The 22158-nt window shown below is 45.5% G+C and overlaps 1 protein-coding gene across 1 annotated transcript; it reads right to left on the bottom strand.

The window, feature by feature from the left end:
* Positions 1–1427: 1427 nt before the first annotated feature.
* On the bottom strand, positions 1428–21524 carry c24h3orf70 (chromosome 24 C3orf70 homolog). Its single transcript, XM_041870681.2, has 2 exons — positions 20883–21524; positions 1428–3336 (listed from the first exon to the last, which is right to left on the bottom strand). The coding sequence occupies exons 1-2, from the start codon at positions 21055–21057 to the stop codon at positions 2657–2659; spliced, it is 855 nt and encodes a 284-aa protein (XP_041726615.2). The 5' UTR covers positions 21058–21524; the 3' UTR covers positions 1428–2656.
* Between the last annotated feature and the right edge of the window lie 634 nt (positions 21525–22158).

Raw genomic sequence — 22158 nt, 5'->3', positions numbered from 1 at the left:
GATATTTTACTTGGCCTGCCACTTCTGGCCTCAACAAGAACTGTGCCTGTGGTCTTCCATTTCCTCACTATGTTCCTCACAGTGGACACTGACAGCTTACATCTCTGCGATAGCTTTTTGTAGCCTTCCCCTAAACCATAATGTTGAACAATCTTTGTTTTCAGGTCATTTGAGAGTTGTTTTGAGGCCCCCACGTTGCCACTCTTCAGAGGAGAGTCAAAGAGAACAACAACTTGCAATTGGCCACCTTAAATACCTTTTCTCATGATTGGATGCACTTGTCTATGAAGTTCAAGGCTTAATGAGCTCACCAAACCAATTGTGTGTTCCAATTAATCAGTGCTAAGTAGTTACAGGTATTCAAATCAACAGAATGACAAGGGTGCCCAAATTTTTGCACAGCCTATTTTTCACATCTGATTTAATTTCATACAACTTAATATTGCTACACTAAAAATCTTTGTCTGGACAATACCCCATTACTCAGCTTTTATTAGAAAATGAATGGCATGCCACTGTGATCATTTTCTGTGACGGACAGAGTAAATTATTATGCAGCCTCAGAGGGGTGCCCAAACTTTTTCATACGACTGTATACTGTAGACAATGAGGTAATATTGTACTGTATTAATCCTATGTCTCTACTGTAGCTGATGGATGTGTTGCAATACTGTTTTAGAGATATATACTGTTTATAATACTGGTAGAAATGTTAATATGACAAACTCACTTCTTGGGACTGAATCACCACACAAAACACACAAGGCAGCCTCTTTGTAGTGAAATCATTTATAAGAAAAATCAGAATAGCAACAATATACTGTATACATCATAGGAAAACAACGGTTTGCTTTATATACCCTCTATAATATGTGATCATTTGACTGGATGTGTACAGATGTAGGATCTTCATTTGTGCCAGTTTGCTACAGTAGGAAAATAATCCTGCAGCAACAGGAAATGTGAATTATTATGTGGATTATAATGAATGGACATTTTTGTAGGGGTTGATAGATTTTTTGTAAGGGAAAATCAAGTCTGAAATTTCAAAATGGAAATTACAAACTTCAGAAGCCTTTTTAAACCTCAAATACACTACAAGTTGTACATTTCCTGCATTGCAGGAAAGTTGTCCTGCAACAGGGTGATCAAATTAAGATCCTACATCTGTATGTACAGTGTGCTGTTTTAAAGCGTATCTTTTTTTATCCCTGATGTTACGGTTCTCTTTCAATCAGAGAGGAATAGAAATTCACCCACAAAGCGTGTGTGTATGCGTGCGTGTGCGTGTGCGTGTGTGCGTATGTGTGTCTCTACAGCTTCTGTGTTAATAGATCTGAAAGGTGTGCTTTGTTCAAGACCCTCAACATGTGATTGGAGCGATCATTTAGAGACAGACAGACACACAACAGGTATTCTTCTTCTTCTTTGTCGTCGTGACAACAATCTCCTAGACTCACTGCTACTGCTTTGCACTGTGTCTGTAATATACTGAGATCACTGTGTCTGTAATATACTGAGATCACTGTGTCTGTAATATACTGAGATCACTGTGTCTGTAATATACTGAGATCACTGTGTCTGTAATATACTGAGATCACTGTGTCTGTAATATACAGAGATCACTGTGTCTGTAATATACTGAGATCACTGTGTCTGTAATATACTGAGATCACTGTGTCTGTAATATACTGAGATCACTGTGTCTGTAATATACTGAGATCACTGTGTCCTGTGCTGTGACTCCTCAAGCTCTGAAGTGACATGTACAGGGTCTATTGTTCAGATTTCAGGTGGATGATTCTAGTCAGATGATTGTCAGAAAGCCTTGGCAAGACACTGTGTCTGTTTGTACATTGTAACCCCTCCATCCACCTGTGCAGATAAATCCTGTTACAGATAATCCATGTTGTCTGTGTTGTTTGTGGGTGTGGCCTGTAAACATGTGCAATGTTGCGAAAGACTTCAGATGTTTCGATGCTTGTGATGTCACAGATTCATCATCACACATCCCCTTCCACTCTTAACCCCCATTTCCTCTCCTCGCCTCGCCTCTCCTCTCCTGTGTTTGTGCTGTATGCTTGTGAAGATACTTCTTAGTGCGCTAGTGATGTAACACGTGGATTGTGTCCCAAATGGCACCCTTTTTTCTACACATTCCCTACTATTTCCTGTGGGACATAGTCAAAAGTAGTGCACTATATAGGGAATAGGGTGCCATTTGGATCATTCTATAAAAAGTAGTAGCCCCGTGATTTAGAATCCTTAGAATCTGTTTGGTCACATCGTGCTCTTCTGCCTGTGTGTTGGGTCATGGATTGGATTGGATTAGATTAGATTATATTCAGTTATTCATACATTTGTGCACTTGTTCATTTGTGGGTTCTTTCAGCTGACTACTGGTTTGGAAAGATAAGTGAAATCCCTCCAGTGTAGAGTAGAGTAGAATGGGGTAGGTACACCATGCTATAAAGGGTGAAAGGTCATAGGTAACCATGCTATAACAGGGTGAAAGGTAACAGGTCACTATTTTGGGGTTGTAAGACTAGTGTACTGGGGTTAGAGGAACGTTGGCAGGCTAGTGTGTGTTGTCTGAGTGTGTGGCTCTAAACTGAACCGGCAAGATCACTGTCTCATCGTGACAGGGCAAGTTGTCTCACACAGTTGTCTCAATCTTCTCGATAATCTCCACCATAGACTTGGACGGAGAGAGCAGAGAACACTCATCTTGATTCCACATACTTCCTGGACTAGACTCTCCATCACTACTTAACTCTTCATCCTCCTCCTCTTCCTCCTCCTCTTCCTCCTCTTCCTCGGAACCCTCGTCACATGACTCCATGTAATGGCCGCCCAGCGCATTTATCCCAGAATCCTCAGAGCTGGACGGGGAGGAGCAGTGGTCTATTTTGGGGGTGGTGACCTTGTCCGCCAGGGCGCTGGGCTTGGTGCCGTGGGGGTGTGGTCTGGGCTGGGGGTGTGGGTGGTGTCTGGGGGTCCGTTGGGGGTGGGGATGGGGTTTGGACCGGGGGTTACGAGGGTGAGGGGGGTGTGATTGAGGCGGGCTGGGCATGGTCGAAGGTTGAGGTCTCTGGACATAGCACATCTTCCCGTTGATGCGTTTGACCATGTAGTCGTCCATGAAGAGGTCCGAGATGATGCAGAACTTGGGCGACTCCAGGTAGGGCGGGGCTTGGAAGGCGGGGGCGGTCATGAGGAAGCGTTCGGCCAATAAGACTGTCAGGTCCATGGTGTGGGGGTGGTCTGTGGGCGTGGCAGGCACTGGGGTGCTGGGGAGGCGGCACACGTTGGTCATCGGCTGGTACACATATTTACCTAGAGAGGGGGAGAGAGAGAGAGAAGGGGAGAGAGACAGGTACAGAGACAGGGTTACTTTATTTAACCCAACAAATACATTACTGATTTAAATCACAAAGATAGAAGGCATTACAAGAGAAACAGTTAGAATAACAAGCTAGATACACTATATATCCAGCAGTATCTGGACACCCCTTCAAATTAATGGATTCAGCTATTTCAGCAACACCTGTTGCTGACAGGTGTATAAAATCGACCACACAGCCATGCAATCTCCATAGACAAACATTGGTAGTAGAATGGCCTTACTGAAGAGCTCAGTGACTTTCAACGTGGCACCGTCATAGGATGCCACTTTTCCAACAAGTCATTTTGTCAACTTTCTGCCCTGCTAGAGGTCAACTGTAAGTGCTGTTATTGTGAAGTGGAAACGTCTAGGAGCATCAACGGCTCAGCCGCGAAGTGGTAGGCCACACAAGCTCACAGAACAGTGTGTGTTCACAGAATGGGACCACTGAAGCGTGTAGCGCATAAAACATTTCTGTTCTCAGTTGCAACGCTCACTATCAAGTTCCAAACTGCCTCTGGAAGCAACGTCAGCACAATAACTGTTCGTCGGGAGCTTCATGAAATGGGTTTCCATGGCGAGCAGCCGCACACAAGCCTAAGATCACCATGTGCAATGCCAAGCGTTGGCTGGAGTGGTGTAAAGCTCACTGCCACTGGACTCTGGAGCAGTGGAAACGCGTTCTCTGGAGTGATGCATCACGCTTCACCATCTGGCAGTCCGACGGACAAATCTGGGTTTGGCGGATGCCAGGAGAACGCTACCTGCCCGAATGCATAGTGCCAACTGTAAAGTTTGGTGAAGGTCTGGGGCTGTTTTTCATGGTTCGGGCTAGGCCCCTTAGTTCCAGTGAAGGGAAATCTTAACGCTACAGCATACAATGACATTCTAGACGATTCTGTGCTTCCAACTTTGCTGCAACAGTTTGGGGAAGGTCTTTTCCTGTTTCAGCATGACAATGCCCATGTGAGGTCCATACAGAAATGGTTTATCAAGATTGGTGTGGAAGAACTTGACTGGCCTGCACAGAGCCCTGACCTCAACCCCATCAAACACCTTTGGGATGAATTGGAACGCCGACTGCGAGCCAGGCCTAATCGCCCAACATCAGTGCCCGACCTCACTAATGCTCTTGTGGCTGAATGGAAGCAAGTCCCCGCAGCAATGTTCTAGTGGAAAGCTTTCATAAAAAAATATAAACGCAACATGTGAAGTGTTGGTCCCATGTTTCATGAGCTGATAGTGCAGAAAGACTCTATCGCTCTCTCTATATATTTATTTTATTTAAACAGGCAAGTCAGTTAAGAACAAATTCTTACTTACAATGACGGCCTACACCGGCCAAACCCGGACGACGCTGGGCCAATTGTGCGCTGCCCTATGGGACTCCCAATCAAGGCCGGTTGTGATACAGCCTGGAATCGAACCAGGGGGTCTGTAGTGACGCCTCAAGCACTGAGATGCAGTGCCTTAGACCACTGTGCCACTCGGGAGCCCATATATATCTCTATCTCTCTCTCATATATATATATATATATATATATATGTCTCTATCACCCTCTCTCTCTATATATATATATATATATATATATATATATACAGTTGATGTCGGAAGTTTACATACACCTTAGCCAAATACATTTAAACTCAGTTTTTCACAATTCCTGACATTTAATCCTAGTAAAAATTCCCTGTTTTAGGTCAGTTAGGATCACCACTTTATTTAAAGAATGTGACATTTCAGAATAATAGTAGAGAGAATGCAATCCAGCATCTTCACAAGGTCCTTTGCTCTATCTCTCTCTATATACAGTGCATTCGGAATGTATTCAGACCCCTTGACTTTTTCCACATTTTGTTACGTTACAGCCTTATTCTAAAATGGATTAAGTTATTTTTTTTTTTTCATCAATCTACACACAATACCCCATAACGACAAAGCAAAAACAGGTTTTTAGAATGTTTTGCAAATATCACATTTACATAAGTATTCAGACCCTTTACTCAGTACTTTGTTGAAGCACCTTTGGCAGCGATTACAGCCTCGAGTCTTCTTGGGTATGACGCTACAAGCTTGGCACACCTGTATTTGGGGAGTTTCTCCCATTCTTCTCTGCAGATCCTCCCAAACTCTGTCAGGTTGGATGGGGAGCGTTGCTGCACAGCTATTTTCAGGTCTCTCCAGAGATGTTAGATCGGGTTCAAGTCCAGGCTCTGGCTGGGCCACTCAAGGACGTTCAGAGACTTGCCCTGAAGCCACTCCTGTGTTGTCTTGGCTGTGTGCTTAGGGTCATTGTCCTGTTGGAAGATGAACCTTCGCCCCAGTCTGAGGTCCTGAGCGCTCTGGAGCATGTTTTCATCAAGGATCTCTCTGTACTTTGCTCCGGTCATCTTTCCCTCAATCCTGACTAGTCTCCCAGTCCCTGATGCTGAAAAACATCCCCACAGCATGATGCTGCCACAACCATGCTTCACCGTAGGGACGGTGCCAGGTTTCCTCCAGACGTGACACTTGGCATTCAGGCCAAAGAGTTCAATCTTGGTTTCATCAGACCAGAGAATCTTGTTTCTCATGGTCTGAGAGTCCTTTAGGTGCCTTTTTGGCAAACTCCAAGCGGGCTGTCATTTGCCTTTTACTGAGGAGTGGCTCCTGAACGGAGCAAAGTACAGAGAGATCCTTGATGAAAACCTGCTCCAGAGCGCTCAGGACATCAGACTGGGGCGAAGGTTCACCTTCCAACAGGACAACGACCCTAACCACAAAGCCAAGACAACACAGGAGTGGATTCGGGACACGTCTCTGAATGTCCTTGAGTGGCCCAGCCCGATCGAACATCTCTGGAGAGAACTGAAAATAGCTGTGCAGCAACGCTCCCCATCCAACATGACGGAGCTTGAGAGGATCTGCAGAGAAGAATAGGAGAAACTCCCCAAATACAGGTGTGCCAAGCTTGTAGCGTCATACCCAAGAAGACTCGATGCTGTAATCGCTGTCAAAGTTGCTTCAACAATAAATATATATACATTTGCACAACAAATTGAAAAAATGTTTTGCTTTGTCATTGATGATGGAAAAAACCTATTTAATCAATTGTAGAATAAAGCTGTAACGTAGCAAAATGTGGAAAAAGTCAAGGGGTCTGAATACTTTCTGAATGCACCGAATACTGAATGCACTGAATACTCACAATACGTGCAGCATCAAAATTGGCAAGAAAAGAACAGGTTGCATTCTTAGCCCTGCGCTCTTCAATATTTACATCAACGAATTGGCCACTATTCTAGAAAAATCCTCAGCCCCTGGTGTTAGTCTTCGCAATTCAGAGAATAAATGCCTGCTCTTCACAGATGACCCGTGCCTGCTGTCACCCACAGCACATTGCCTACAGCAGAGCCTGGACCTGGCAGTAAACCCCAAAATACTAAAACAATGATTTTCCAGAGAAGATCCAGATCTTAGACCAAAGTTCTCAATTGGTACACAATATATAGAGTACTGCACACACTACAATAACTTAGGTTTAAATATATAGAGTACTGCACACACTACAACAACTTAGGTTTACATATATAGAGTACTGCACACACTACAATAACTTAGGTTTAAATATATAGAGTACTGCACACACTACAATAACTTAGGTTTAAATATATAGAGTACTGCACACACTACAATAACTTAGGTTTAAATATATAGAGTACTGCACACACTACAATAACTTAGGTTTAAATATATAGAGTACTGCACACACTACAATAACTTAGGTTTAAATATATAGAGTACTGCACACACTACAATAACTTAGGTTTAAATATATAGAGTACTGCACACACTACAATAACTTAGGTTTAAATATATAGAGTCCTGCACACACTACAATAACTTAGGTTTAAATATATAGAGTACTGCACACACTACAATAACTTAGGTTTAAATATATAGAGTACTGCACACACTACAATAACTTAGGTTTAAAAAGAAGTTAAACTGGAAACCTAAATGAGTCAGTAAATTAACTGAGAGAGAAAGCATGCAGGGTATTCTACGCCATTAAAAAATAAATACAAATTAAAATACCTATACAAATGTGGCTAAAACTAATTGAATGTGTCATTGAACCAATTGCACTTTATGGCAGTGAGGTGTGGGGTCCACTTGCAAAACAAGATTTCACACAATGGGACAAACACCAAACACTGCATGCAGAGTTCTGCTAGATTCTCCTACATGTCCAGAAGAAAACTACAAACAATGCATGCAGGGCAGAATTAGGCCAATATCCACTAATACTACAAACTCAAAAAATAGCAATTAAGTTTTAGAAACATCTAAAATACAGAGACCCCCTCTCATATCATTACCAAGCCCTGCAATGCCAAGAGCTGAGCAAAGAAAAGAGTCCCCTCATCCAGCTGGTCCTGGGGCTGAGTTCACAAACCTGTTCTACTAACACACTGAAGCCTCAGGACCAGAACATCCAATCAGAATAAACCAAATTACAACACAGTCAAAACAAAACAACATGACCTATTGGGAAACACAGACACAGAGCAACATGTAGTGCCATCTGGCCCTACATGGACAGTAACCATGGCAAACTATTTGACCATGGTTACTGATCAATACCTTACAAAAACCTTGACAAAGTACAGGCTCAGTGAGCACAGCCTTGCCATTGAGAAGGGTAGACACAGGTAAAACCTGGCTCCCTGTAGAGGAAAGGCTGTGCAACCACTGCACCACAGTAATTTCCACAAATCTGAAACCCTTTGTAATATTCATATGTGTCACCATGCTGAATTGTAATTGGATGCATCATGCTGTGCAATGATTGGTTGAGACCACCCAGGTGGTGAGGTCATTCTAAGATGATCATGGCCAGAGACACATGGACATGCACGTTATAGCTAGTTAATAAAGAGCTACGTTTATAAATATCCTGTCGTCCTGCATTTTATTATTTTGTACAAAGCGTACAAAACAAGACATGGTGTCAGAGTAAAAGGACTAAAAGATGGATTTTGCTGGAGTTCCTTCACCTCGAATGGATTGGGGGTCTACAAATCTACCCGATGCATGGCGTAAGTTCAAACAGCATGTGGAGCTGATGTTCACGGGTCCTCTGAAGGAAAGAGGAGAAAAAGTGCAGCTACCTGCTCCTCTGGATCGGTGAAAAAGGGAGAGACATTTACAACACATGGACACTTACCGAGGCTGAATCAAAGGTACTGAAAACATACTACGATCGTTTTGAAGCATATGTTTTGCCAAAGACCAATACAATTTTCGCTAGGTACAAATTCCATGAGAAAGTACAAGGCGCTAGTGAATCGTTTGAACAGTTTGTCACTGAGCTGCGTCTGCTTGTGAAAGACTGTGATTATGCAAACAAGGATGAGATGGTCAGGGACCGTATTGTATTTGGAATACAATCACCGCGAGTGAGAGAGAAACTTTTGAATGTTGGATCAGAGTTAACGCTGGACAAAGCTATCGACATAGCCAGATCTCACGAGCTAGCACAGGTTCAGATGAAAACCATTTCAGGCGGCAGCATGAGCGCATCACGTGAACAAGCAGTGCACGCAGTCAGGCAGACATCAAAGCACACCTCCAGTGCCCAGAGAGCATGTTTCAGAACGGAGACAGACAGAACTCCAAAACAGAGCGACACAGACTCCAAACGCCCCAAAACATGTGGATATTGTGGATACAAAGTGCATGGCGAACAGGGGAATTGCCCAGCTAAAGGCAAACAGTGTACTAAATGTGGAAAATGGAATCACTTTGCAAAAGTGTGCAGAGTTTACCGTGGAAAAACAGTACATACAGTGAGTGAAGATGAAATGTCAATCAAAGAGTCAAATGCTGATGAACTGTTTATTGATTCAGTGACACAGAAAAGTCAGATATCAGAGACAGAGCAAGCCTTTGCTGACATTGAGATAGGAAGACAAGGCACAGAGCTAAAATTCAAACTAGACACTGGTGCACAAGTAAACATTATTCCTCTGAGTAAGTACAGAAGCTTGACATCTGAGTGTGAGCTACAGCCCACCACGCGCAGACTGACTGGTTATGGTGGTGAACAGCTCCCAGTAAAAGGCACATGCACTCTCAAATGCAAATACAAGGAAAGGGACATGATGTTGGACTTTTACGTTGTTGACACTCGAGCACCTGCAGTGCTAGGTCTTAAAGCATGTTTAGACATGGACCTTATCAAGCTAGTTTTATCAGTGACAGCACCAGTAGAGATAGAGAATGTCATGGAGGAGTTTGCTGATGTTTTTACAGGAATAGGACTATTCCCAGGAGAATGTACCATTCACCTTAACCCAGACGCAACCCCTGTGATCTACCCACCGAGAAAGATTCCACTTGCTCTCCGCGCCTGTCTGAAGAAAGAGTTGGAGAGCATGGAGCAATCTGACATCGTCACCAAGGTTACAGAACCGACGGATTGGGTCAACGCGTTAGTGGTGGTGGAGAAACCACGGACAGGCAAGCTCAGAGTATGTCTCGACCCAAGAGACTTGAACAAGGCTATCAAACGCCCCCATTACCCCTTACCGACGCTAGATGGCATCACACACAAGCTAGCGGGCGCACGCTACTTCAGTGTCATGGACGCCAGATCAGGCTACTGGGCTATCAAGCTCACAGAAGAGTCATCTAAGCTCACAACGTTCAACACACCGTTTGGACGCTACAGGTTCCGTCGCCTGCCTTTTGGGATTATCTCAGCCCAAGACGAGTTTCAGCGAAAGATCGACGAGGTGTACGAAGGCCTCGACGGAGTCGTGGCAATTGTGGACGACATCCTTGTCTATGGTCGAACCAAAGAGGAACACGACAGAAACCTCAGCGCGATGCTGCAAAGGTCCCGCGAGAGAGGAGTCCGGCTCAACCCCGAGAAGAGCACAGTCGGCGCTACAGAGGTCAGCTACTTCGGGCATCTTCTCACAGCGAATGGAATCAAGCCAGATCCGCAGAAGATCTCAGCCATAAAGGAAATGGAGCCACCAAAGAACCGCGCAGAGCTGGAAACAGTGCTTGGCATGGTCAACTACTTAGCCAAGTTCGCACCCAGCCTCTCCAATGCTAATGCACCCCTGCGTCAGCTGCTAAAGCAGTCCAGTGAGTTCCTCTGGGACAACCAACACGACATCGCTTTCCAGAAAGTGAAAGACTTGATCACGAGAGAACCAGGACCAATCCTTGCCTACTACGACCCCAACAAAGAGCTCAGACTCCAGGTGGACGCGTCAAAGTATGGACTAGGGGCAGTGCTACTGCAAGAAGGAAAACCCATCGGCTACGCTTCCAAATCTCTCACAGACTGTGAAATCAACTACGCTCAAATCGAAAAGGAGCTGTACGCCATTCTGTTCGGATGTAAGCGTTTCCATCAGTATGTCTATGGACGACAAGTCATTGTGGAATCAGACCACAAGCCCCTCGAGTCAATCATGAGGAAACCGTTAGCCGCAGCCCCGCCAAGGCTACAGAGAATGATCCTTCAACTACAAAAATACGACTTCACAATCACTCACCGTCCAGGCAAAGACATCCCTGTCGCAGACACACTCTCCAGGAAGTTTCTTACCTACAAGGACAGCAGCCTCAGTGAAGGCATGGACATGCAGGTGCACACTGTGTACAGCAACTTACCAGTTAGTGACACAAAACTGAAGGAGATCCGAGCAGAAACAGAAAAAGACACACAACTCACACAGCTGAGGAAAGTCATACAGTCAGGATGGCCTGAGGAGAGGAGAAAATGCCCTCAGAGCGTCTCAGAGTTCTGGAACCATCGTGACGAACTATCACAGATCAACGGAATCATTTTCAAAGGAGAGAAAATCATCATTCCTACCAGTCTCAGAGAAGAGATTTTGACAAAGATCCATGCTGGACACATGGGCATGGAAAAGTGCAAACAGAGAGCACGGGACATTTTGTTTTGGCCCGGAATGTGCAAACAAATAGAGGACATGGTTGGTAAATGCCCCACGTGTCTTGAACGACGCCCCTCGAACACCAAAGAGCCAATGTTACCTCACCGTATCCCAGACCGACCCTGGCAGGTCGTGGCAACCGATCTGTTCACGTGGAACAACGAGGACTACATTATAACAGTGGACTACTACAGCAGATACTTTGAACTCGACAAGCTTCACAGCACCACATCTGCAGCTGTGATACACAAGCTGAAAGCAGCCTTTGCCAGGCATGGCATTGTAGAGACTTTAATATCTGACAATGGGCCCTGTTACAAATCAAATGAGTTTGAATCCTTCACAAAAGCATGGGAGTTCACACACGTCACCACAAGCCCACATTACCCTCAAAGTAATGGCCTTGCTGAAAAATCTGTGCAGATCGCTAAATCACTCATGGACAAAGCAAAAGCAGACAAGAGAGACCCCTACCTCAGTCTCCTTGAATACCGCAACACTCCAGTTGACAACTTCAAATCACCAGCCCAGCTGTTGATGAGCCGCAGACTTCGCTCAATCCTCCCCAGCACCAACCAGCAGCTGCAACCTGAGGTCGTCAGCTACAAGGAAGTGCATGCAAAACGTGCACAGAGACAGCAACAGCAAAAGCGATACTACGACAGGTCAGCCAGACCACTGCCACCACTGAACGACGGAGAGTCAGTTAGAATCCAGGAGCATGGCTACTGGAAGCCAGCAGTCGTCATCCAACCAGCTGACACTGAACGTTCATATCACGTTCGCACCGCAGAAGGAGCGGTGTACCGCCGCAATCGTCGTCACCTACTGAACACAAAAGAACAACACACTGACGAGATGAACTGTTCCCCTGAAAGAGAACGGGATGGACTAAACACAGACACAACACAACATACACCATACTTACCTGCAACACCACAAGAACTGTTGACTGACACAGAAGCATGCTCAGCTTCATATCACACAAGGTCAGGAAGAGAGGTCAAGCCTAGAGCTGTCCTAGACCTGTGAAATGTCAAAGGGTGTAGGCGGATCGCTGCCCTAAAAGAGTTTCCAGACTGTAAACTTGTTATTGAAAGTTAACTTGAAATGCTTTGGTATTGTATTTGTTTGATATGTTGAGATGTCATTGCTACAGTGAAAAGCTGAGTTGCTGAGAAATATTTGTTCTAAAAATAACAATATGCTGAATCATTGTTTGTCTGTTATGTTGATGCAGTTGGTGCAGTTTAAATGGTTACTTACCTCGAGTTCAAACTACAGAGCATATATTCAAAAGAAACGCTTTATTGTTCCACATATTTTTTCTTTTTTTTAAAAGAAGGGGGATGTAATATTCATATGTGTCACCATGCTGAATTGTAATTGGATGCATCATGCTGTGCAATGATTGGTTGAGACCACCCAGGTGGTGAGGTCATTCTAAGATGATCATGGCCAGAGACACATGGACATGCACGTTATAGCTAGTTAATAAAGAGCTACGTTTATAAATATCCTGTCGTCCTGCATTTTATTATTTTGTACAAAGCGTACAAAACAAGACACCCTTATTCAAGGTTTCAAAGACCTCTCTGATGAGAATAGGATACCCGTCCTGTTGGGGGAGGACGCAGAGAGCTGTGGGTTGGCAGAGCACTCAATTATTATTATTGTAATTATGTTAAACCCCCTAAAGTCGATTGACGCACTGTGTATCAAAAGTGCATAGTTTATATTTATATCAATATTGTAAATGAATCACTTAATTTCCAAAGTACACTTTGGCAATATGTACATTGTTACGTTGCCAATAAACCAATTTGAATTGAAAATAAAATTGAGAGAGAGAGCTCATGTCTGTCAGCACGACTGTCCACCATGTTACATACTGTACCAGTCTCTCATGTACAGTCACACTCACTGCCCAAATGTTAACATTATGTGTGAGAGCAGCACACCTCCTCAGGCTGACTGACTGGCTGACTGGCTGACTGGCTGGCTAGCTGGCTGGCTGGCTGGCTGACTGGCTGACTGGCTGACTGGCTGACTGGCTGGCTAGCTGACTGGCTGGCTGACTGGCTGACTGGCTGGCTAGCTGACTGGCTGACTGGCTGGCTAGTTGACTGACTGGCTGACTGGCTGGCTGGCTGGCTGGCTGACTGGCTGACTGGCTGACTGGCTGGCTGACTGGCTGACTGGCTGGCTGACTGGCTGACTGGCTGGCTGACTGGCTGACTGGCTGACTGGCTGACTGGCTGGCTGGCTGACTGGCTGGCTGGCTGACTGGCTGCCTGGCTGACTGGCTGACTGGCTGACTGGCTGGCTGACTGGCTGACTGGCTGACTGGCTGACTGGCTGACTGGCTGACTGGCTGGCTAGCTGGCTAGCTGGCTAGCTGGCTAGCTGGCTGGCTGGCTGGCTGGCTGGCTGGCTGACTGGCTGCCTGGCTGGCTGACTGGCTGCCTGGCTGCCTGGCTGGCTGACTGGCTGACTGGCTGACAGCACAGTGATACAATCACACCCACCCTTCTCTAGCCTGATCTATTGTCCAAAATAGATTAAAATTATATGAAATAAAAAGTATTTCAAGGACTGAATCCCCACAAGAATGTCTTTCCCCATTCATGCAGTCGATGTGAGGATGGCCCTCTCAGAGATATCCTGCTCTGAATCAGCCAGAGTAGAGTGGTTGTCTCAAATGGCACTCTATTCCCTATTTAGTGCACTACTTTTGACCAGGGCCCATAGGCCTCTATATAGGGAATAGGGTGCTACTTGGGATGCACAATGGGTTTGTTTTCCTCTGAGAGGAAGTTCCAAGTCTAGGACTGTTTCCTGACCACCACTGTTTTATTGTGTTGAAGGCCAATGCATGGAGATGTTTGCGTACTAATGTACTGTATATTGTGGATGTTTGTATGCGTGTGGAAGGTTGAAAGCTTTGGCCTTTCGCTCCACTTGCTAATGTCCTGTTCTGGGCTGAATGTGCTGCTACGGTTCAGGGCTACTCTGTCTCTGTGTGTCTGTGTGTGTCTGTGTGTGTGTGGTGTGTGTGGTATGTGTGTGTGTGTGTGTGTATGTGTGTGTATTCAGGGCTACAGAGGAGCTGTAAGATGGATGACAGACTGGGAAAACACTCTAGTTTATCAGGATCATCATCAGAGTCAATCACACACACAGAGACACGGAAGGAAGGCAGGAAGGAAGGAGAGATGGCAGGCTGGCTGGCTGGCTGGCTGGCTGGCTGGCTGGCTGGCAGGCTGGCTGGTAGGCTGGCTACATTCCAGGCCTCTCAGTTCATATAAGCTCGGATCGGATGTAAAGGTTGGATATGAAGTTTGGGTTTCAGCACTGAATGAAGACTCATAGCCTACTAAAGAAGCATTTCAGATGGTTTACTGAAGACTTCTTTGGTCTGTTTCAGTGTTGTTAGCTTAGCTACACTTCAGCCTTCAAAAGGGGTTTCAACCCACATAAAGGGGTACAGGGCTAGCGATGCAATATATGCTATAACATGCTAATGTCATACTATAGACACTATATACAGAGAGTTCCACTAAACAGGGAGTTTCCTGGTCGTCAACCACCCTCCCACCTGATTGGATGTTATGACATGAATAATGTATTCACAGAGATGCTGTTAAGAGATGCATCATGGGGACTGGTGGTATTTAGAGACATTTACAGATGATTAGGCTGAGCTCTCCAGCACAGGTGGGAATCTACCTCTGCTAATCACACATGCGCGCCATTTGATTTGATTTGACACGTACGTACGCACTCTCTCCCTCTCTAATGAGAGATGACATTAATGTCTCTGGTAGTGACATTAAAAAACACAAGTCCCTGTAATAGGCAGATCTGGCGACATCACTAACATCACTAGCTGTGACTGATTCTTCTTCATTAATGCTCCCTTTCCATCTCAGCAACAGTCACGGACATATCACAACATACTGTATAAGCTGTGGAGGTCACACTGTGGAGTGCATGTAGAAACAACACATATTGTATGTCGTAGTGTATAGTGTAAACTGACAATACTGTCAAAATTCTTGTGTCTTACAGGGTTCATAAAACTCCAGTTGTGTGGTGACTGGTCCTGAAGAGGGGTAGAAAACCCGTTTTCAGAAGGAAACATTTCAGCCACTCTAATGTAAAATGAGGCCACTGTTTTTAAAATAAAAAAATATTCACAAAAACTATGAGCGCCAAATCCATTCCTATTTTCAGCCCTAGTTTCACTTCCCTCTGAGTAATCACAGAGGAGGACATGTAGAGTACCACTCCAACCCAGCCTCCAGGGACTGATAAGGAGACAGACACACACACTGTATGAATATATTTATATTTGATCCTACAGTAGCAGCTCTCAGGTAGTAGCTGTCAGGTTGGGTTCAAATCCTCATCTGAAGTGGTGTCACACATTTTCCGCATCCCTAGCAAACACAGCTGATTAAACTAATTGCATTCCGAACTGAAGATCATGATTAGTTGATTATTGGAGTCAGTTGTGATGGCTCAGGCCCCCGAGGATTGGAGTTGCCCATCCCTGTCCTAGGTTCTCCTCTGGGTAATTCCCTGGGTAATCCCTTGGTTCTGGGTCAGTGTGGACAGTGCAGTCTCTCTGTCTGTTCAATAATTCATACTTCCTACACTAGCAGTCAGGTAGCTAGCTCCTCTCCTCTCAAGACAGAGCATCTAGAATGAATGTTAATACAGTATCTACTAGGACTAGACTACATCCAGTATCTACTAGGACTAGACTACATCCAGTATCTACTAGGACTAGACTACATCCAGTATCTACTAGGACTAGACTACATCCAGTATCTACTAGGACTAGACTACATCCAGTATCTACTAGGACTAGACTACATCCAGTATCTACTAGGACTAGACTACATCCAGTATCTACTAGGACTAGACTACATCCAGTATCTACTAGGACTAGACTACATCCAGTATCTACTAGGACTAGACTACATCCAGTATCTACTAGGACTAGACTACATCCAGTATCTACTAGGACTAGACTATATACAGTATCTACTAGGACTAGACTACATCCAGTATCTACTAGGACTAGACTACATCCAGTATCTACTAGGACTAGACTATATACAGTATCTACTAGGACTAGACTACATCCAGTATCTACTAGGACTAGACTACATCCAGTATCTACTAGGACTAGACTACATCCAGTATCTACTAGGACTAGACTACATCCAGTATCTACTAGGACTAGACTACATCCAGTATCTACTAGGACTAGACTACATACAGTATCTACTAGGACTAGACTACATCCAGTATCTACTAGGACTAGACTACATCCAGTATCTACTAGGACTAGACTACATCCAGTATCTACTAGGACTAGACTATATACAGTATCTACTAGGACTAGACTACATCCAGTATCTACTAGGACTAGACTACTCCCTCCCTCCCTCCCTCCCTCCCTCCCTCACCCTCTCATCCTCCCTCCCTCCCTCCCTCCTCATCCTCCTCCTCCCTCCCTCCTCCCTCATCCTCCCTCCCTCCCTCCCTCCCTCCCTCCCTCTCTTCAGCTCTCCCTCCTCAAAGCCTCTACCCTAACCTCATTACCACCACCACCCACAGACCCCCCCAGACACATACACCCGCCACACAAACACCCCCCCCACACACACACATACACACACACACATACACTCCCACCCCCCTTGCCAAACAATGATGTGATGAAAGACTAGTTGACCAGCAGTTGTTATTGCAGGTGCAGTGAAAGGCTCATGTTTCTAGCTCCAACAGAGCAGCAATACAATAACAATACACACATCATCCACAACATTAAGACATATCATGAGAGACTATCAGGCTGCGTCCCAAATGGAACCTTATTCCCTATGTAGTGCACTACTTTTGACCATAGCCCCTATGTGCCCTGGGCAAAAGTAGTGCACTACATAGGCAATAGGGTGTCATTTGGGATGGAGACATACAGACGGTGGCTTTAAGCCTGTAGACACAAGCAGGAAGTAGTACACAACTACACACGTGTCATTTCCTGCTCCCCCAGAGGACAGCATGTCTCTTCCTGTTTATTATCACAATAGTTCTCAGACTGTTTATTCACTATTTATTATTCATGACCTATATTAACTATAACCCTGTCTAATTTACACTTCATACTCTTCATATAATATTATTTATAATAACGGCGTCGTCGCTGGGAGAAATATAGACACTCTTCATATAATATGCACAGCATGGCTGTAACAACCTCAGCACTGTCTGTTTCGATGGGAGGAGAGAGAGAGAAACAGAGCTGTTGCCATACCTTCATTTTCTCCCACTGCAAAACTGGATATTGTTACCATGGGATACCTCTTAATGCTGACAGCAGGGTCTGAATCAGCAGGATGGGATGAGCGGGAGGTTGGGTGTGGGGGGGAAAGGTCACAAATGGCAAAGGGCGGATGGTTTGATAGGGCTTGACAGACCAGAGAGGTCAAGTGGCAGCTGACCTATAACCTCTGAGTCTGACCCCTCTCTGCCTGTCCTCTCAGTGATCACTCAGCCCAGAGACAGTCGGCCCACAGAGAGCTGTGTGTTGGTGTTCTGCGGATGAGATTAGTGTGTTCAGGCTATAGAATACACTTTGACTGTGAGATACTTTTTTAAATGCCATCCAATCCCACTTCAGCTTGACACAAATTCGATGTTGTTTTCGCGGCCGGCCCGGCAATATAGGACTGCTTGACTGTACCCATCAAAATAACAATGCAGCAAAAGGTAGAATGGAGTAGTATTCCAGAGGATGTAGGCTGACAGCCACGCAGCAGCCATGCCAATTACTGAGCAGAACCATGAAGCCATGAGCCAGGCCAGATGGCCGTGTTGCTGATACAGTAAAGGAAACTGACTGACGACACATTTCACAGGCTTTTCTAGGCTCTCACTACTCCAAATCGTACACACATATGCGCAAGGACGCACGGACGCAGACATACGCACACACACACACACACACACACACACACACACACACACACACACACACACACACCGTCAAACCCTTGGTCCCTGGTTAAACACAGTGCTTTGTGGTTCCTGGTTAAACACAGTGCTTTGTGGTCCTTGGTTAAACACAGTGCTTTGTGGTCCTTTCCCTCCCCTCCCCCCTCCCCCCCTCCCTCCCTCCCTCTCTCTCTTCCATTTCCCCTCTCTCTCCAATCCACCACTCCCCAGTCTCTTTTCAACTCTCTCTTCCTCTCTCGCCCTCATTTCTCCTCTTTCCCTCTCTCCCCTCCCCTCCCCCATCTTCCCTCTCTCTATCCCTGTCCCCCCCATTTCTCTCTCCCTCTCTCTCCCTCCATCTCTCTCTGGGAACATGTGGACGTCAATATTTATTGCCTCTGGGCTCTGTGTGGAATCCTAGGAATGAGGTCAAATGAACTTGCTCCTTCAAGGCCCCAACGGCGGCCATGTCACTGACACTGATGTTTAGTTGACTGAGGAAAACTAAACTCTCTCTGGGACTCAGTCTCCATGCTACTCGAATGGGTGATAGTCTAGACAGATACAGTTCCAGACACTCCCTTTGAAAGTTTAATATTTCCTTTAAACACTTTGCTGATGACAGTACAGTAGATGCTAGATAAAGTGCAGTGTGTGTGTCTGGCAGGCAGCAGCACAGCTGTCAATGGATTTATCAGGAGTTTTACTGCTTTAGCTGGGTTTGAGTGAAACCCTGGAACGCACCCACTTAAGCTGTATAAGATTGCACTGACTCCTGAAGTTCAGAAGCTGTTATGTAGGCCAAGGCATGGCCAGGCCCAGGCAAGACAGGCCCAGGGAGGACAGGCCCAGGCAAGACAGGCCCAGGGAGGACAGGCCCAGGCAAGACAGGCCCAGGGAGGACAGGCCCAGGCAAGACAGGCCCAGGGAGGACAGGCCCAGGCAAGAAGGCCCAGGGAGGACAACGCCCAGGCAGGACAGGACAAGGCAGGACAGGCCCAGGCAGGACAGGCCCAGGGAGGACAGGCCCAGGCAAGACAGGCCCAGGGAGGACAGGCCCAGGCAAGACAGGCCCAGGGAGGACAGGACAGCCCAGGCAGGACAGGCCCAGGCAGGACAGAGAAGCACCATGAGGCACCAAGTGAGGTTGCATCTGGCCTCAGGCTGCTCAACTCTATCAACTCACTCTCCCTCTCTCGCTTTTACAACAGAGATGATTAGGTGTAGTGGGGATGTTGGTCACACACACACACACAACCACACACACACATACACACACACACACATGCACACACCACCTGTGACTCTGTGTTGGCTTGGTCTTCTGTCAGCTGTTTTTACCACGTGTAACCTTGTCTTTCTGTAGCTCAATTGGTAGAGCACGGCGCTTGTAACGCCAGAGTAGTGGGTTCGATCCCCGGGACCACCCATACGTAAAAATGTATGCACACATGACTGTAAGTCGCTTTGGATAAAAGCGTCTGCTAAATGGCATATTATTATTATATTATTCTTTCAGACAGTGAGGAAGTGAGCTTGCCCTCTACTGGTGGCTTGGTGTAACTTCACTCGGTTTCACTACTTTGTGTTGTAATAAATTATTAACAACGTAATAATACCTTCATCATACACCAGCAATGTCTATTGTAGTGCAGAGAAACAAGCTTGTTCCCAAAAAACATCATTTGGTGTAAAGATGGCCAACTGTAGTTTATAACATCAAGTTCCAGACAATGACCCTCAATACTCTAGTCTGGCAGTCCTGTCTGAATTTTTGGAGACTTGGTCATGAGATTCTTATAAATTGTAAGACAGTGTAGTCTATTAAGTCATCTCAGCAACCCACAGCTGAGGCTGAGCTGTAAGACAGATATGGTCTGTTGACGAATAGGAGGTTGAATGAATTCAGTTTCTTTAACATCATTAATTCTCTCTCTATCATCAGCTTCCAGCTGTGAGGGTGACAGTCCATGAATGGCACACTGGTGGAGGTTCATCATACTGTGTGTGTATGTGCGGGTGCATCTCTGTGTGTGTGTGTGTGTGTGTGTGTGTGTGTGTGTGTGTGTGTGTCTGTCTGTGTCTGCCTGTCTGTGTGTGTGTGTCTGTCTGTCTGTCCGCCTGTCTGCCTGTCTGTCTGAACCACTGAAACACTGCGCCCACATTGAATAACCAGGAACAATATTCTAGCCTACTAACGGTTTTATCAGCTGAATTTAGTCTGTGCATTTAAATATGTAGTCTATAAAATCAGAATGTCTGTGTTGACTTCTCCCATCTAGCAAAGGGGATGGATATCAGGTTTCCAACAAGCCATCAAAAACGGACGAGGGTTATAATTGTCTGAAGTCAAACAATAGGCTGCTAGGCTGCTATTCTTGTAAACAGTCACATATAACAGGCTATTTATAGACATACATTGAATTTCTCCTTCCAACCATGGAGTGAGAGGAGAGCACAGCTCAGCACAAGGAGATTCCAGAGAATGGTTAGGCATCGGAAGGCTTTAGGTAAGGATACTTACAGTGACACCATCCCAAGTGGCAGCACCAGTGGAGCTTGAAGCACTTCCCATGGCTGTGTGTTGCGCAGATGGACAGTCCGTCGCAAGGGAGAAAGTCCGGTCTCCCCGCGCAGCTCCGGGCCAACGCCTGTGCCTCGTCCAACTTCTCGCTCTTCCGCCCGCCCGACGCGGCCATCGCGCAGCCCGAACACCAGGATCAAACGCACGCCATGTAACCCATTAGAGAACGTGGGTTTAGCCCACCAGCCAAAAATGGTCTGGAATTTCGGTTTTGGTTCCAAAACCTCCCAAAACGCCAACTGTCTAACCAGGGAGGGAACTCCAAAGCGTGACGCAAACGAGTTAAATGTGGCACCGTTGTAGCGAAAACCCCCAAGCAGCACAGAGAGTCAAAATGCGATGAAAGTTCCAGTTCCAAGAATACGATTGAAAGCCCGTTTTACGTAAACATCTCGATCTCCAGCTGCTGGAATTATTTTATGTAAACGTCTACTAGGTTATCACAGCCAGAGAGCTTTCCGTGGCGTATACCGTGTCAGGCTTTCCTTTCCTATAGCCTGCCTTCTCTCAGCCTGACGAGAGACTTCTCTGTCTGTTGATGAAGCCCTCGCCGTTTCCTCCTTCGTAGGCTACCCCATCCTCCTCCTCCTCCTCCTCCTCCTCTCTCTCTCTCTCTACCAGTTCTGTTCAAACATAAAGGAAGTCAGATATTTAGTCTATTGTACTCATTTTGGATTGTAATAGCCTGTCCTCCGAAATCATAACTGATTCAGATTAAAGTAATCATGTAAACAAAGCCTATCATTTGAATCAGAAAGCAACCTTTTTCAAGGTAAATATAGGTAATTATTTTAACCTGAAATTCCAGGTAATAAGAACTCCTATAAAAAATGATATATATATATATATATATATTTTACCATGCCATTTCATAGAGAGCAGTTGAATGCTTGAATGCTGAAAGCCTTGACTTCCAGTAATAATGAAAAATACTACTACTACACACATGCACAAACACAAACACATAGCGTAGAGTGAGCCATTATTTGATTAAAGGGCCATTTGTAATAACAAAAAGACTAAGTAGAAATAGACAGGCTGTGTAGGAAACATGAAAGAGACCAGTGACATGGAAGACATCCTCTGAAGAATAGAAAGAAAAGCTGTCCAATGTTCTGATTCTGCTCTGCACTTCTAAAGGGTTCTGGTACCACACTGTATTATATTCAGATCACATGATTTCCCTGTGTGTGTGTGTGTCATGCTTTGGGGGCTT

This window comes from Coregonus clupeaformis, chromosome 24, assembly GCF_020615455.1.
Source record: "Coregonus clupeaformis isolate EN_2021a chromosome 24, ASM2061545v1, whole genome shotgun sequence".
Taxonomy (NCBI): Eukaryota; Metazoa; Chordata; class Actinopteri; order Salmoniformes; family Salmonidae; genus Coregonus; species Coregonus clupeaformis.
The sequence above is the reverse complement of the archived record's forward strand: the minus strand, read 5'-3'. Positions and strand labels throughout refer to the sequence as shown.